This window comes from Chelmon rostratus, chromosome 1, assembly GCF_017976325.1.
Source record: "Chelmon rostratus isolate fCheRos1 chromosome 1, fCheRos1.pri, whole genome shotgun sequence".
NCBI lineage: Eukaryota > Metazoa > Chordata > Actinopteri > Chaetodontiformes > Chaetodontidae > Chelmon > Chelmon rostratus.
This window is the reverse complement of record NC_055658.1, coordinates 22,717,703-22,733,937: the sequence shown is the minus strand read 5'-3', so window position 1 is coordinate 22,733,937 and position 16,235 is coordinate 22,717,703. Positions and strand designations below refer to the sequence as shown.

The following is a 16,235-nucleotide window of genomic DNA, read 5'->3' as shown; positions in this document are numbered from 1 at the left end:
TGACCCCATGCCAGCATACAGATGCTTTCTTTTTCCCTTCCTTTCTTTTTACAATTCAACTTTAATGATTCAGCTCTGCCAGACATCAAAACAAGCTGACCACACTTTCAAGTAGCAACCTGTGGAATATAATGGCACAATAAACTTGAACTGTGGAGGGTTGTATTTAAAAAAAAAAGAAGAAGCTGCATTATCCATCACAATATTACACCAATTTATCAAAACTATTACCAACTCTTCATTCAGATTTCAATGCTGTTCGTGGAATTAACTAATAACGGTGCTCTCCACAAGGAAGACCATTAAAATGGAAAAGAAACGGTCGCTGAAACACTGTTTGACAGTCTAAACGTCTTGAATTTCTTTTAGTGGTCGGCAGCTTTTGAGCCATAATCACCAGTGTATTTCATTTTGACACGGCGCTAAGGATAATTAGGCTTCTTACTGAGGTCAAAGGAAAGAGAAATTATTCTTGAAGTGTCACAGAACATTAAGATTTACAGTTTTGCCATGGTCATTGTACCATTGCAGTATTCTTTCAAGTGACACCTCTCACAGTTTGTCATTTCACTGACACTGCTGCCGTCTGAGTCCACTCCTCTCCTGGATGACACGGCCTTTTACTTTTAATACAATGACTCCCACTGACCTTCTGGGCTCAAATGTCTCATCGGCATATGGCTGGTATCATTGCCAAGCTCCTCAAACCATTGGGAACCATTCAGCCCTCGATGATGGGGACGTTTCCGACCTGGAAGACACCGGTCCCATCGAGGGCCGCATCATGGGATGAAAGTGAGCTTTTCAAATCCATATGGCAGCAGCGGTGACAATTCAGCAAACTGTCTATAGGGATGAGTGGATCCACTTTAAGCAGGGAAATGTTCCCCATACCAAGTCAATTAAGGCATTACTCAGTCAAATTACACATTAGTTTTCCAAACTGAATAAAGAAGAGCTCCATAAAAAAAAAAGCTCCATAAACTTCAGGGACGTTTTATGGCTCAGATGTTGTATGAAAGTTTTACTTGCCAACTATCTCTATAATTACTGAAACTCTAATTTACAGTTCACACTTGGCCCTACATTAGTCTCATACAGAAATCCAATACGAGATTTCTCGAGACTTCTCGAAACGAGACTGTATATCTTTATCTCACTGATAATGAGCAGGTGAGGCAGTGACAACTATAAGGCATGTGTCTTGTCAAGACCGGAAAAGTAGACAGGATGAGTCTGCAATGTGACAGGTTTTTGTAACAGGAACAAATTTAGTGTAGCCTTTATCATCCGGCAGCTTGACATCTGTGTGCATTAATATGCGGATGAAATAATATTATGAGCTGCCCGCCGACACAAACTGCAACCACATCCTTCGCAAAAAAAAAAAAAAAAAAATGCGGTAGAGCATCTTGCCCAATGTCGAATAACATGATTATCTCGCCACCATATCAGAAATCATTTTCTATACAAGTTCTCAGAATGGAATATACCATATCCTCCTACATGCCACAGGAAGCTGTACCTGCCAGCAGAGCACAGCTGCACTATCATGTGATGAGGGCTGAACAAGGCCAGGCAACATCCTCACCACAGCCCAGAGTACGGCGCCTCTTCTTATGGTTCCTTACATATCTCACGGGTGACCCCTTAAACACTAAAGAACCCCATACATGCAACCCCTCCATTCTGGCTGCATGTGTCATCTAGCAGTGACCAGCTCAACCAAAGATCTCTTTCCCTTTCCTTCGCATTTTAATAACTTTCAGAGGTCAAATTTTCCAGTGATTCACGAGGAAAAGGGAAACACAGATTAGCGGAAAGTCTGAAAAAATAAGTGTAGTTCAGTGTGGCAGTAATGCGTTTTCCCCCATGTTTCTACCATACTGTCCTCTCAGATTTGTCTCATGAGCCCTGGTCGGGTCTAGAACCTCAGACTGGGGACCGCTGTCACCTGGCCTGTCCTGGTACACTTCCATCCACAAAAAGAAGACACAGAAAGACCAACAACTACTTACCTATATGAAAAAACATTGGTTCAGTTACACAAACCCACACAGTCCATATAGTTGTGTGGAAAATAATATAAGTTATGGCACTGAGTGAGGATATAATGAAAATTATGTCAGTGACACACTGGGGATAAAGTGCGTCACTTGTGCGTAAATATGAACGCATAACTGTTACTTTTATGTGACTATTTCGGGGTCATGGAAGTCGCTGCTACACATGATTAAACGCGGTGATGCAGTGCTGACTTTCTGTCAAATGGGGGCGCAGTCCGTTTCATTCATAAATGGCTCCTTCTCAATCTATGTAACTGAAAACTGTAGCTGTAGCTTAGCGGGCCTCTGCCTTGTTTTAAAACTAGAAAGAAAGGAAGAAATGAACACACATGCCAGCGAGGAGAGCCAACTATGTGAGCCAGCTGCCCTGCCCTGATTTCATGGGGCTGTCCTGCTCCCCCGCCAGCTGTTGCTCCTCTCAACAAATAAAAGTTAACAGACATCTTTGTTTTTCATTAGCCTGCGTATCGGAACGTGCCTTTCAGCTCGCGCTCCGCTCTCAAACGCAGTTTCTCAAAGTCTTACCATGTTAAGAGGACGACACTTAAAAGACACCAAGCATCCAGCGGCGGTGACTCTTTTCTCTGAGCAGCTCAGCCGATGTTATTTTCCAGAGTGGCTCATTCCTCTTACGACGAGAAGCGCTGGAGGAGCCGCTGCCGACGCGGTGACACTTTGATCTGACGCTGGGTGAAGCTACAGGATGGGGTTTCGGGGAGTGTGGGTATGCCCCATTGGTTTGGGACGCTTCTCTTCCAGAAACCACTCCTTGCTGCTGCTTTGTCCAGCCATGATGTCATGCCGAGGGGGGAAAGAACCTCCCGACCCCCGGGTTAACCATTTGTGAACACACCGGTCTACGTTTTCTTACCACTCACTGTAGAGTAGACTGTTATTCAGTCCCCGCTTTGTGGTCACGACAATTACTTTTTATCGATGTAGCCCTCGACTTGTCATATGCTCCTTAAACGCATCACTGCAGCCTGTGCAGTAGATAATTAACTGTAATATACACACAAGCATATGGCTCCTTTATATTCATATAAGAGTGTTTACGTGGGTGATATTTGATTAATTCCGTATTGAACAAGTAGTTGCAAATGAGAATTATTTTTTAAAATTACACTGTGTCATGTTATTGGCATGAATTTGTGGGCTTTATATTCTAAACTTTGAAAGCATAAATTCGCCTGATGATTACCTTTAGTTAGATTGGTGATTGATGTGGCCGAAAATGAGACATGCAGACTATGAAAATGCAGCCTTGAATCACGTTTAGCCAAGATATTACACAGCTTTGGAAAATGTGCAGCAGGAAAATCAATTGGGAACCTGTGATGTGACTCTTAAGGTGTATGGACAAGGGCTTGTGAGGTAGACATGCAAAACGTAATGTTTAGTCTGAGCTAGTGATTTGGATTGTTTTCTTTGTCTTGAGGTGTGCGTGTGCGTTAGAGAGAAAGAGAGAGAGGGAGAGAGGAGGGATTTTAAGATTGCCAGTGGTACGAAATACCTGAAGGGCACAGAGAAGTAAAAGCTCCTTTGTTTGGACAGTGGAAGTAAACGTAACGTGGACCACGTGACTAAAACCAGGAAGTGAATCGAATGTCAACAATAAAATGGTGAGTGTGCGGTGTTTTCATAAAGAGTACCGGTGTTCTGGCGTTTCTGTGTGACGTTTCTTGTAATATTATCAAGCGATTGTTTTAAACCAGTAATACCACACGAATAGCTCAGGTTTAGTTTAGCAAATCGCGATGGTTTTTTTTTAAGCAAACGCTAAGCAGCTGCCAGGGTTGAGCAGGTTTGCTAACGTAACTTTACATCTCAAAACCCCCAAAAAAGACAAATATGAGTATTTTGCTGCAAGTATTGCGTTTTGTCCCGAGAATTTGTGTTATTCGTCTGATATTTTCTCGTATTTTCTCAAATGAGTGAACAGTGAAACTATAATAAGTACTTTGACTTTTTGCTAACGTTAAGAACCCCAAGCTCACAGCAGTAATTATTTGTCATAGCTTGTGCGCTTTCTGTCCGTGCCACCGTGTTAAGGCTGTATTTTTGTTTGCGTAAAAGATAGAGATGGCTTCTTCAGATTGGCAGCTGTCTTTGAAGCTGGTGGATCAGCCTAAATCCATCTTCCACTTCCCCGAGATGATGCCGGGGGATGTTTCACCGGGAGGATACAGGGTCGCTACTTTAAAGCAACTTGTGGCAGCACAGTTTCCGGACTCCATCCCAGACCCTGAACTCATAGGTCTGTCCCCCCTGTGCTGTTTGAACATGATAAATTAGCTGTGAATGAAGTGTTTCTGTGTTTGTGTGCGCCACTGGCTACTACACTGCCATGCAGTCTGTTTGGTGAAATCCTGGAGGTGAATAAAGGCTGTGTGCTGCTCTGCAGTCTGTGTATGTCATTTGTTCTTTGTTCCCTATCAGAGCTGGTCCACTGTGGGCGGAAACTTAAGGATGACCTAACACTGGACGCCAGCGGGATCCAGCCGGGATCCACCGTACACATCCTGAAAAAGACTTGGGCAGAGCCAGAGAGCAGTCCAGGTCTGTGGGATTGTCATTGGAGTGCTGCAGTTGAAGCTGGAAGGCTGAATCTGAAATATGTGTATTTTCTTCTTCTTCTTCTCTAGAGCCTGTGAACAGAGCCACTGCAGCCAGGGAGTTCAGGGTGTTTCATGCTGCTCTTCACTCTCTCAACTCTGCCTACAGAGACTCAGTGAGTAGAAGACACACGTGGGTGCTGCAGTTCATTTTAGTCCACGTCAAGAAGCATAATGCTTGGACTTCCATCCACTGCTCATGTGGTTTTTCTCTGTGCATTTTTGGACAGTCTTTGGTACGATGTTCTATTCCAGCTGTAGAGCACAGGTTTAGGCCTTGTGTAGATTCTTCTATTCACAAAGTATCCAAGGCAATAAACCTAGCGTTCTCTTGCCTTACACACGGTAAAAAGGTCATTAGGTTGCAGAGTGCAGGAATGCAATGGCGTGTTTGCCCTGTGCACATTTTCAGACACACACACACATCCTTGACCTGAAGAGTATTTGGCTTGGGTGATTGGATTTTTCCCCACAGCCACATTGGGTGCGGTCATACCTGTGTGCAGCAGCTGTTTAATTCTGACTGGATCACGCTAGATACATTTCAGAGCTACTGTACATGTGAGCATGGCCCTGGGCAACTACGAGCTAAAGATTATCCTATTAACAGGACCAGGTTTAGCTATTATAGGCTGGCAGCTTTATCCTGCCAGCCACAGTCATTTGTAGAGTACCAGCACGTCAGCTTTGGTGATAAAAGGATAGTTTCAACATAAACTGGTGTGAACTACTCGTATTGATATTGATCTATGGACATTGGTGCAGATGTCGATGGAGATACACCACATGGGGTCAACAACACTTTAACCATCTTCAACAGACTCCAGCATCTATCATGTCTTCTGATTTAATTTTATCCGAAGAGTGATACAAAAACGAGCCTGAAATCAGATGGCAGAATCAAACGTGGGTATAGTGGTTTGAGGGTTAAAATTTTGTTCAATTGTTCACGCACATACAAATAGGACTTTGTCTTTTCCCCATTCATAGGTATATAAAATGCTGACAAATAAAGAGTCTCTGGATCAGATCATTGTGGCAACACCAGGGCTCAGGTCAGACCCAGTTGCCCTAGGTAAGACCTGCCGAGTTTAATCAATACTGTCATGCCATCTCAGTGCACCATGCAAATATGAAAACAGTAACATTCCCCTAACACCCTTTTCACCTGTCCAGGGGTGCTCCAAGACAAAGATCTCTTCGTGCAGTTCACAGACCCCAACATGCTGGATGTGTGAGTGTGGCTTTTCTTTGTTATTCGTTATGATATGACGCGGAAGAAATAAGTCCAGCACAAACAAGCGTATGGTCATTTCAATTCACATTTGTACTGCTCTGTATCATAGGTTGATCAGTTCACACCCAGCCCTCGTCAATGCCATCATCCTGGTCCTGCACTCCGTGGCGGGCAGTATGCCCACGCAGTCCAGTGCCAGCTCTTCTCGCAACGTCTCTGCCAGTTCTTACAGTGACATGCCAGGTGAGCAAGGAGGTTGGCGCCGTAAAAACAAAAACATGCAACATGAAGGGAGTTTTCAGGACAGTCTTTCATATACTATAAATTGTTTCACCTGATTACTTTTATCTGGCAGGAGGCTTCATGTTTGAGGGAATGTCTGACGATGAGGAAGATATCCAGTCCGTGAGTCACTCTGCTTGATGCTCAACATCAGATACTATGGGCAGGAAGACCGCTTACACTCCTTAATGTATTTCTGTGTCTAAATGTGCATGACAGGGGAGCCCAGCAGGTCCTTCCAGCAGAGCAGGAGGCTCAGCAGGAATCCGTCCAGTCTCTCTGAGCCACAGTGGAGCGACGGGCCCTCGACCAATAACGCAGAGCGAGCTGGCGACAGCTTTGGCCCTCGCCAGCACTCCTGACAGCAGCGCGGTCACTCCAACCACTTCAAGCCAGGTGAGATTTACTTACATCTGCACAAAAGATGTAAGGACACATTTTTGAAACAACTGAACTGATGTCGACCCGTTTTAAGAATTAAAATCTTACACATGAAAGTCATTTATATGTGTTAAAAACATATCTGCCTCAAAACTTGGCTACATAACTGCAGATTAATGCACTGATCTTTTTTTTTTTTTTTTCTGCCATTGTGTCTTTGATTTAGGCGGACCCCTCCAGTAGTGTAGCCCCAATGCCAGCAGGGACCCCAGTCAGCAACGATCTTTTCAGCCAGGCTCTACAGCAAGCTCTGCAAGCCTCCAACATGTCTGCTCTACAGGTGAGGCTGTAAACTCGCAGACTAAATCCCACACTTTCATTTAACAGGAGGAAACATACTTAAAAAAATCTAATCTTATAATAATAGATAGTAACTGGCCTGTTTATCCTGATTTCTTTTGTGGTGTAAGGAGTACACTGCAGCTGTAAAGCTGTTTTTATGCAGAGCTAAAACAAGGCAGGAGTAAAAGTGATCCCCGCTTTAGGCTCTGGTGAGTTTGGTCGGTCTTTTGTTGAAAGGCTTATTCAGTGAATGTGTTTTTGTTTTGCCAGGGCCGATGGCAGTCCCAGATGCAGCAGCTCAGGGACATGGGGATCCAGGATGAGGAGTTGATGCTGAGGGCGCTGCAGGCCACAGATGGTGACATCCAGGCTGCCCTGGAGCTCATATTTGCTGGAGGTCCAGGACTGTGAGCCCAAATCCCACAGATGAAGGCTTTTATACAGGAGAGAGCAGGATAAAGCACATCATGCTGCAGAAATGATAAATTAAGCCTTTACAAATACAGTATGAAGATTTTTTTTTTACCCATTACCCCGTTTCCATACAGTATCATTTCAGGTGAGCTCCACAAGAGTGATGACATTTTTTCTTATGGATGTAACCCGTCTTTAATTATAAATAAATCTAATCATGCTTACCTCATCAACCCAAGCCTTCCTGTTCTCTCTGTTATTTAGAAGGTGACACTGACTGCAATGATATTGCATTGGTGTAGTCTAAATTCTCTATTGAACTCTGCTGAAATGCTGGTGTGCAATTATAAGGTTATATACACTAAGTATTGAGGTTTTAAAATGTGCTCTAAAAACCGTACCGTATCAACAGTCTACTCAGCCTATGTAATACACATATCTGTACACTAGATGGCAATAAAGTAGTTTACTTCTATCCAGCCATGACTGATCGTCTGATCTGGCTGACATACTGCTTGTTATTTTGCTCTTCCTTCCTTTCCTAAATTTAAAATCATGTTCTTGATCTGCCCTCTGTTGAGAAATGGTTGTTGTAGTTGTGGCTGTTTCATTCTTCAAAGGAGGCAATATGCTTTGACAGCTAGCAACATAAAAAGGAAGTTGCCCAGACAAGGTGATGGCTTTATTCACGTCCACTGAGATGCCGCTTTGATTGTCAGAGCATTGTTACCATTAGCTGAGCCCCCCCCTCTCCCCCACCGAGCCTTATTACAGAGGGCTGCGTTTGCTTTGTCTCACTGTCTCCCATCAGGGTATTTTGGGAGGACATATTGTGCGCCCCCCTCCACTACCTACCGTTCTCCATCTACAGTAATTGCCCTGCTTAGTTTTATTACTGCATCTGTGAATGTGACAGCTCAATCAGTGGATTGCCCTTTCATGAGCACAGCACCCAAACGGTGCTTTGTGTCCGTCTGTCCCCATTACCATTTTATATGCATGCACACCTGCGGGCAATTTCCACCTCCAACCGCCTCCAAGGGTATTTTAAAAATAAAGCATTTCAACTGTGCTGAAGGAAACGGTGTCATAGCTTCTGCAAAACAATGGCGCATAAAAGTGTCATTTGCCTTTCTGGCAAATTAAAAAAAAGCAGACGGTTGTGCTTTCCCAGAAGGAATAGCGGGATAATGTTGAATAGTTTTGCATTGATTTTCATTTCGTCTTGTTTTTATGCACTTCTGATGCTGGTAAGCTGTGTATTGTGTCTGTTTACTGTTTTTATTCCTAGAATACCATCACAAGCTTGATAACTGCTGCTTTCTTTATATTCTCAACAACTCACTGTGAGGAATCATGTGAAGTTGTCATGGAGACACTCGACGGTGTGTGAAATGCCGTCACACATGTGGTATAGAAATGCTGTTATTACACTGTATTTTGGTCCCTTATGTTGTCAACTGTGAGAGTAGTATTGACTCTGTAATCTCTCAGGACCCTGCCTGATATTAAATCCTTCATATCTGAGCTTATGTCAAAAGAGAAGTGAGATTGCATTCACAAGAAGAGCTGATGGTTCACACCTCTATTCTTTCACCTCTCCATCAAGGTATTTCAAAAATATCTAAACAGTGTTCTTATTCCACTAAATAATAGGAGTAAATATGATGTTGACATGGCAGCAGGTCCAACGAGAGAGAGAGAGAGGTGAATCTTAAGGGTTTTTTTTTTTTTTCTTAATGGGGGCTATATTGTACCTGCTGGTGAAACTTGCCATCACAAGTGAACCACCAACTTTGAGGATCTCAGCAGGAGCAGAAATTGGAGAACAAGCTGTGTGTGTGCGTCTGTTCTACCACTTAAATCAACATGGTTGCTGCTCACTTGGCTTCGCCAGAGCTATCACCGGGCGCCCAGACGGCACTTCAGCCCAGGCTCAAAGAGGTTTCGAACAGCTGTGAAGAGTGGCATTATTCTTCAGCAGACTTTTTCTGCGTTCTCTTAATTTTCAACCGTTGCCGCAATGACACGTGTGGCAGACGCACATCTGTGACCAAAAAAAAAAGCACTTCTGCGCAGGAACAGGAAATGGCTTAAAAACTGGAGAGATGCCTCCCTGATGAATCGAGCCTGGAGCTTTGAAGCTGGCACAAATCTACCCAATTACTCCCACTGTGACCTGGGATTCAGGTAATGAGCAAGGTTCTGCACCATGTCATTATGGGCAATATGTTAAGCCAATAGACATCATCAAAGCCAGATCCTTTTGAAATGGCGCAAAAGCCTCCTCTAATCAAGCCTTCACAGACAAGCAGAACAATACCAACACTATTCTCTCCAGATGAGATCCTCCGACGTGCCAGAGGAGGAGGAAAGGATAGAGTTGGTATAATGTCCTCCAGCTGCTTTTGTCTCTCTGAAACGAGGCAACCCACGTGTTATTAACATGAGGTCTGTTACCTGAGATTGCTTTCTGCCTGGCGTGACTGAGCGGAATATGAAATGAGGTTCTGATGGACACAAGGCCATTTTATACCCTTGTGGCCCATTCACTGCTTTCAAGCCATGCTTTTATTCTTCCCCTCTTCTTTTTTTCCAGCACTCTTTTTGTCCACAAAAGCTTCTTTGATGCATTTCATCCCAGGTGCTTTAACCCTTGATGGAGCTTCTCTGGAGGAGAACAGAGCTGCAGCGGAGGGAGAGGCAAAGATCGTGCACAAACCAGTGGAAGGAAACTTAAACAAAGCAGCTTCACTCCCTTTGTCTGAAGTTGGGGGTTTGATTGAGTTGGGTGAGACTAAAAAAAACCTCTAAATCTAAAGTGATATTTGAAATTGAAATTGTCAGAAGTATTTCAGTGCATAAGCTCGTGTGTAGCCTGTGCTGTAATTGAACAGTGTTGTACTAATTCTATTTTTTGGCATGTTTTTTTCACATTTTTATGCAGAATTGTTCATGGTCCCTTCCAAAGAAGAGCGTCCAAAAAACAAACAAAATGGCACAATAATTGTGTATCGTGTGCTGCGTCCATGATCACATCATACAAGCGTTCTCTATCACACGCAGACAAATGCAGCACTGACAGTATCCCCGTCAGAGCCACACAGACTCCTCACCGTCTGCCCGCCACTTACTGCTCAAGCCAAACTTGAGGTGTGTGCATTTCAGATTCTGCCTCGTATCAAACAGCCCGAGAGGCTGTGAATGTTCAACGTTTCCTTTAATCAACCCCCCGCCTGTGCTCATCCTGAACGCCTGCCACAGTCTTTGTGGCCAAAATGTGCTGTGTGAAAACTGTTGCTGTCACAACGCGACAGTTTTGAAAGAGATTTTAGGGGGAAGGGATTTGGGATTTCAACAGTTCTGTGAACGCAGTTTCATTTACAAGTGCAAGCAGTCAGATCACAGGGAGTGTGACGGCTCGTAAGCATCGCAGTGATGCGTCTGGCCAAAAAGTGTCCACGATCACAGAAAAGAATGCAGTGCAAAGAGATCAGCTTGTGCAGCTTGTACAGCTGTGTACCACCTGAAAACTGGCTATATACTGTACAAAATACTAGAGAAACATAAAGAACAGTAAAGACCATCAGCTACATCTTTTTTTGTTGGATGGGTTTACAGGTATTGTCTACATCTGTAGAACAATGGAATTTGGCAGTAATTATAGGGAAATCAGTTCATTTGGTGCACTACCAGTTAATTAATTCAGAATAATTGGTAGCATAACCTAGACAGTCTTTTTGTCAGTGCTCAGCAGGTCATCCGAATATGCAAAAATGTAAAAATTACAGGCAAGCAGTCAATTCAACCAATATGGAGAAATTAGTTTTCAACAAATTCATATAAAGTTAATATTGAGTTGGCTTTAAATTAGACTTTTTTAAAAGGAGTGTACAATTTTCCCCATACTTAGTGCCCAAGGACAGGGTTCGTAGGGGCAACACAGTAGAAAATTAGAAGGAAATTATTTTACAGCCCCATAAAATAAAGTGTTATCACTGGAGATCTGCTGCTACCTGTTTATCGCCTTTTAGTTGGCTCAGACCTGTCCTCTAAATCTGTCACTTGAGGCAAAGACTTCATTCAAATGCCAAGAATCATATATGATTTACACTTCATAAAATGCACAGCCTACATGCATAAAATGCAGCTTTAATCTTCTTCATAAAAAAGGCCAGAGGTGTGTTTACTGGAAGCGGTAGGAAAATCTGGACTACTGAGCTTCAGACAGATGCACACCAAGCGAATACCACTGGGATGAACAATAGAGTGAGAAAAAAAAAGCATAACAGGACTGTGCTACAAAGTGGATCAATACAGGACAACAAGTGCTGGAGTACTGGCTTGATAATAGCTCCAGCATTCTGTCCTTGACTCAAACAATGGCCGCTCTTCACTATTTATCGAAGGGCTTCACCATGGTTACCGCGATGGCGAAGGTAAAGGAAGGAGCTTTTCTCAAGCTAAATAATTATATGTTTGCTTTAGTGTGGCATGTCTGTATAAAACAACAGAAAAAAAAAACAAAAAACAGACTGAAACATTAAATCACACCTTCATTCATAAACCCAATTTTATTTATGTTGAACCTTGATGCCTCTATGTCCCCATACAATACATTCAGTATATACATTTGGCCATGAGGGACTGTACAGAGATATGTTATAGTAGTGCATACATAGGTGGCACAAAAATGTACATGCCACTTTACCACAGTAAAGTGATACACAAGATACACACAGGGCAAGTCAATGGCTGATGGTTGCTCACACCAGTACAGACGCGCACACTCACTCACACACGCACGCGCACACACACACACACACACACACACACACAAACACTGTTTCATGCATGCACAATTGTGTGTACACACACGCGCGCTTTAAGACACTTCTGAGGGAGGAGACAGGCTCTTTCAGGTTCTCATAATAGAAATACATGAATGTGGATTGTGTCTGCTGATTGCAGCGAATCCCTCACCCTGTCAGAACACCCTCCCCTCTGCCTCCCCCTTATTCTCATTTTCCCTTTCTCCAAAGCTAAGGCCTCTCTCAAGGCAGTGCGGCCATCACACGCAGGCTCTTTCCTGTAGTTGAGTAATACTCATCAGCAGCAGTAACTAAATAAAGAGCCTCCACTGTCAACATCTGATCTCTTAAACAGGGAACATTCGGAGCATAAAGGATACATCACACATATATAGTTTATTTCATTTGCATTTCTTCTTAGGATATCCTCTCTCAAGGAAACACATAGGTCCACTTCGACAACATGCTGTTCCCTAAAAAAGCTGCAGAGGTTGCCTTATCCCATGAACAAAGACCCTCATATGACATACTTATCTGAAGACAGCAACATCCGTCTACTCACTTACTGCACCAACAACACACACATCTGTATACATCCCACTGTCTGCAAACTGCTCTTTTTACTAATCAGATTCTGCTGCGTCCATCTCTTCCCGGTGGACATTTGTACCATCACATTTGTCATAAACATTTGGTGGAGGCACACAATCATTTTCCCTTCAACGACTGCAGTTCATAGTTGCATAGCACACATAGGGTCGCAGCCAAAATGTGTTTGACTTTGTATATACGGTGGTCATGCTCGCTCAAGTCAGTTTCTAATTCCCAGCGTCAGTCATTTTTCATCTTGGACCAAAGCTCCCCTCCAAATTTCCATTTGGACTTGGAATTGCTCATTAAACCACTGAAATGTGCAACTCATAAGAGTGACAAAGTTTCCTCTGAAGAGAGGAGGCAGCTGATCATACAAGCACTGGCGCTCTCATTAGTGTGTGGATACTGTTGGCAAATCAGCTTCTTCTTGCTGTAATTGGTAAGCAATATTATATGCTGTGGGCTGAAATATTATTGGGTCTTTTACAATAAACTGCAGTCATGTCATTCCTATGAGTTGCTAAAATGTGGTTAGATGAGTGAATATAAGAAGACATGAAAATTTGAGTCACAGGGCTGAATTGTAGTTTCTTGAGTTCAGGGGAGAGAGAAAGAGAAAGGAAAAAAGGCGCTGACAACCAAAGAGGTTCGATCAAAGGCTGCCACCAGTTTGTACCAACAGAGTAAAAAAACACACTGCAACTCAGAAAGTCTGTGCACACGCTCTCACATGCAAACACATACTGTTCACATGAACGTGTTGGACACATGCGTACTAACTCGCATTCACGCCTGTATGCACATCTGGAAGTGAAAGGAAGATGACAGAGAGACTGAATGCAGCGTGGAAGCATGACAGGTTGAAGGTAGGTGTTTATCGGGTTCGAACAGGCTGCGCCGTGATTGGTCCAGAGGGAATATGCGATCGTCTCTAACGCGAGGCTTGACAATCCCGTTGGTCAGGAGACGTCTAGAGTGTCCCAGAGTCAGGCCACCGAGGCAAACGTGCATTTAGCATAACTCGAAACGACAAAAATGCAAAGCACCACAGTAAAAGAGGCTGGAGTAGTTCCAAAAAACACGATCACGTCGGCACGGAACGATGAGGGTGAGGGGGGCTGAGGGGCCATCACAGAGGAGTAACACATCAGTAATAATTACCCCAGAATAAATTACAGTCACAGAACAATCGTTAAAAGCGGAATTGGAAATCAGCTGATCTAGCGGACTGATTTGACCCATGCATTATAAGGCATTAACCAAACATTTGTTACTGACATCACATAATATCATATTAGTATACATACAATTGCTGATCTGGAAAATCTGCTTGTGTTTTCATTAAAAAAAAAGAAATCTTGGATTAACTGTATTCAAAAAGCATATTCCTAAAAGCAATGATACAATTTTAAGGGAATTGGGAATGTCAAAGGGAGGGCAGATCGATGTCTGCAATCCCATTGTACCTATTGATCTGCAGATGGGTGAATGAAATTGATTTTCTGAGGTAGACAATGCAGGCATATTTCATTCTCCCAATGCAAAGCCATTCTATGCAGGGGCAGCGGAGCTAATTTGGTCCATTTGGACAGGCTCTGGTCTCCAGCCTCCGCCAATTGTACTGTGTCGGACGGGTTGACCCATCCATCATGCTTTCCTGCCTGTCTCACCACTATGGTACTTACACTGTCATTGGTGTGATACACCCACTCAGTGATGGATAGCAGACAGCATGCACTATGACAAGATAGAGAGATCAGTCTGCACTGTTCACAGGCACGTTATTTCCGCACAGCTGGGGACACACCATTCATACAAGGCCAGTTTATTCAATATCCTGGCCACCGCATGGGCCCCATGTGGACAATATTCCTCAACATGCCTCATAAATGTCGCTTCCCTTACACGGTTCTTACAATCTTCAAGTCCCCTCACAAACAATTACAGTATCAACAGAGCCTAACCAAATCAGCAAAACTTGTTCTTACACAATGTTTGTGACGTGCACTCTTCTGAAAAAGGTACAACATATTATGAGAAAAGGTACACCCCAGCAACAAATGCTGCAACGTTGTACCCTCCTTTTTCCTTGAGTGTTAAGTGCTAAGGGAAAATTAGCTCAAGAATCAATGAAATTATGTTCATCAGATAGTCAGTCTGCGGTGTTACGGAGTGGGTGTCTGTCATAAATAAAATAAAATAAAATAACAAAGACTTCTGCAACATTGAGTCTGTATGTGTAAGATAGTATGCAGTAGGCCTTCAAAACAGGTCTGGTATCTGTCGGCCAGTGAGGTGAGTCAGGATCAGCAGGTTTGGGATGCCACTGTTCATCCTCCCATGAGCCTACTGGGCTCTGTCCAGAGGGACAGACAGCGTGGAGCCACAGGGTGTCCCAGTGAGCACTGAAGGGGCCGACGCCTGCGGGCAACCCAGAGCACTATAGTGTCCTGATGGCTACAGGGTAGAGCAGGGACATGTGTTCGGCACCCTTGATGGGCAGCTTGCGGCTGGAGTAGAAATGGATGATCTCGGGCACGCTGTCAAAAGGGCAGCTGTTCTGGCCCAGGATGTACTTGTTCTCCTTTGTCCGGGACAGCTTCATGTGCATGAAGCCCTGGCTGCTCCTGGACACAGCAGAAGACAAAAGAGAGGGACAGAAAACATGTTAGTTCCAAAAAAAAAAAAAAAGACCAAGGGTCTGCATTATAAATCAGATTCTCTGAAGTGACAATTTTCATCTGCCGTAACATGAAAATAAATTGTTTGTGTTAAACCAGGTAAAACACAGACCAAGAGGCTACAGCCACACTAACGGCTCTGAGATAAATGTTAATGTCTGCATTGTGGATGTATAAAGAGAGCTGGAAACGCAGCCAGTTTGCTCCAGTGGCCACGATCAAGATCAACTATTACACTTTGTATAAACTGTTGAGGTTTTATATTCATAGAGTTTTCCTAGAGCCTAGAAAAGTCTATGAGCAGAGCACATGGGTGGGGCCAGTGGAAGAAACACTGATGGGCGAGGCAGAAGCAAACCCGGAAGCTGGCAAAATGACTGGCTTTATTTCTCTGTAAATTCTAATTAGAGTATCCAGTTCATATAATGCCCCCACTGTCAGCATGCTAACACGCTGATGTTTAGTCTATACGTCTAGTTTGCTAATTAGTACTGGACACAAAGTAGAGCTGAGGCTGATGGGAATGTGAATAATTTTGCAGGTTGTCATAAATCAAAGTATTGGAAAAACTGAAGTTTTGACCTGACAGTGTTAGAAGAAAAGTCAAGGGGTCACTTTAGACACATCATATGGGAACCATGAATGTCTAATCTCTCACGTAGATGTTGAAATATTTCACCGTATAAGTGGAAGCTTTGACCTGCTGCTGGCACTACATGATAAGTGAGGGGATCAAGAAATTAAGTAGGATTCATCTCCTGGGAACCATGAATGTCTGTACCAAATTTCACGGCAATCCATCCTGTAATTGT

At 43.5% G+C, this 16,235-nt stretch overlaps 3 protein-coding genes across 5 annotated transcripts in view; 1 reads left to right on the top strand and 2 right to left on the bottom strand.

The window, feature by feature from the left end:
* Positions 1–2,860, bottom strand: part of cd276 (CD276 molecule) — a 65,620-nt gene extending 62,760 nt beyond the window's left edge. Inside the window, exons 1-2 of one of the 2 annotated variants that reach the window (XM_041937971.1) lie at positions 2,592–2,860; positions 650–751 (exon numbers count right to left, since the gene is read on the bottom strand). In XM_041937971.1, the coding sequence (XP_041793905.1) occupies positions 650–677 (28 nt within the window). In that variant the 5' untranslated portion in view covers positions 678–751; positions 2,592–2,860. The remainder of the gene's footprint in view (positions 1–649; positions 752–2,591) is intronic. The other variant, XM_041937979.1, reaches the window with a different exon arrangement.
* A 743-nt stretch (positions 2,861–3,603) lies between these two features.
* Positions 3,604–7,570, top strand: ubl7b (ubiquitin-like 7b (bone marrow stromal cell-derived)). Its single transcript, XM_041935742.1, has 11 exons — positions 3,604–3,688; positions 4,143–4,323; positions 4,506–4,625; positions 4,712–4,797; positions 5,672–5,756; positions 5,858–5,915; positions 6,028–6,161; positions 6,274–6,323; positions 6,420–6,596; positions 6,808–6,921; positions 7,194–7,570. Exons 1-11 carry the CDS (start codon positions 3,686–3,688, stop codon positions 7,332–7,334), a joined length of 1,149 nt encoding a protein of 382 aa, XP_041791676.1. The 5' UTR covers positions 3,604–3,685; the 3' UTR covers positions 7,335–7,570.
* A 4,326-nt stretch (positions 7,571–11,896) lies between these two features.
* Positions 11,897–16,235, bottom strand: part of zgc:158464 (uncharacterized protein LOC791139 homolog) — a 97,933-nt gene continuing 93,594 nt past the window's right edge. For both annotated transcript variants that reach the window (XM_041935719.1, XM_041935728.1), the window contains one exon: positions 11,897–15,369. In XM_041935719.1, the coding sequence (XP_041791653.1) occupies positions 15,183–15,369 (187 nt within the window). In that variant the 3' untranslated portion in view covers positions 11,897–15,182. The remainder of the gene's footprint in view (positions 15,370–16,235) is intronic.

Excerpts from the sequence above, each read along its gene's own strand:
- ubl7b (XM_041935742.1), top strand. Across the intron at positions 4,626-4,711 it reads AGAGCCAGAGAGCAGTCCAG|AGCCTGTGAACAGAGCCACT; the intron begins GTCTGTGGGATT and ends CTTCTTCTCTAG. Across the intron at positions 5,916-6,027 it reads GACCCCAACATGCTGGATGT|GTTGATCAGTTCACACCCAG; the intron begins GTGAGTGTGGCT and ends TCTGTATCATAG.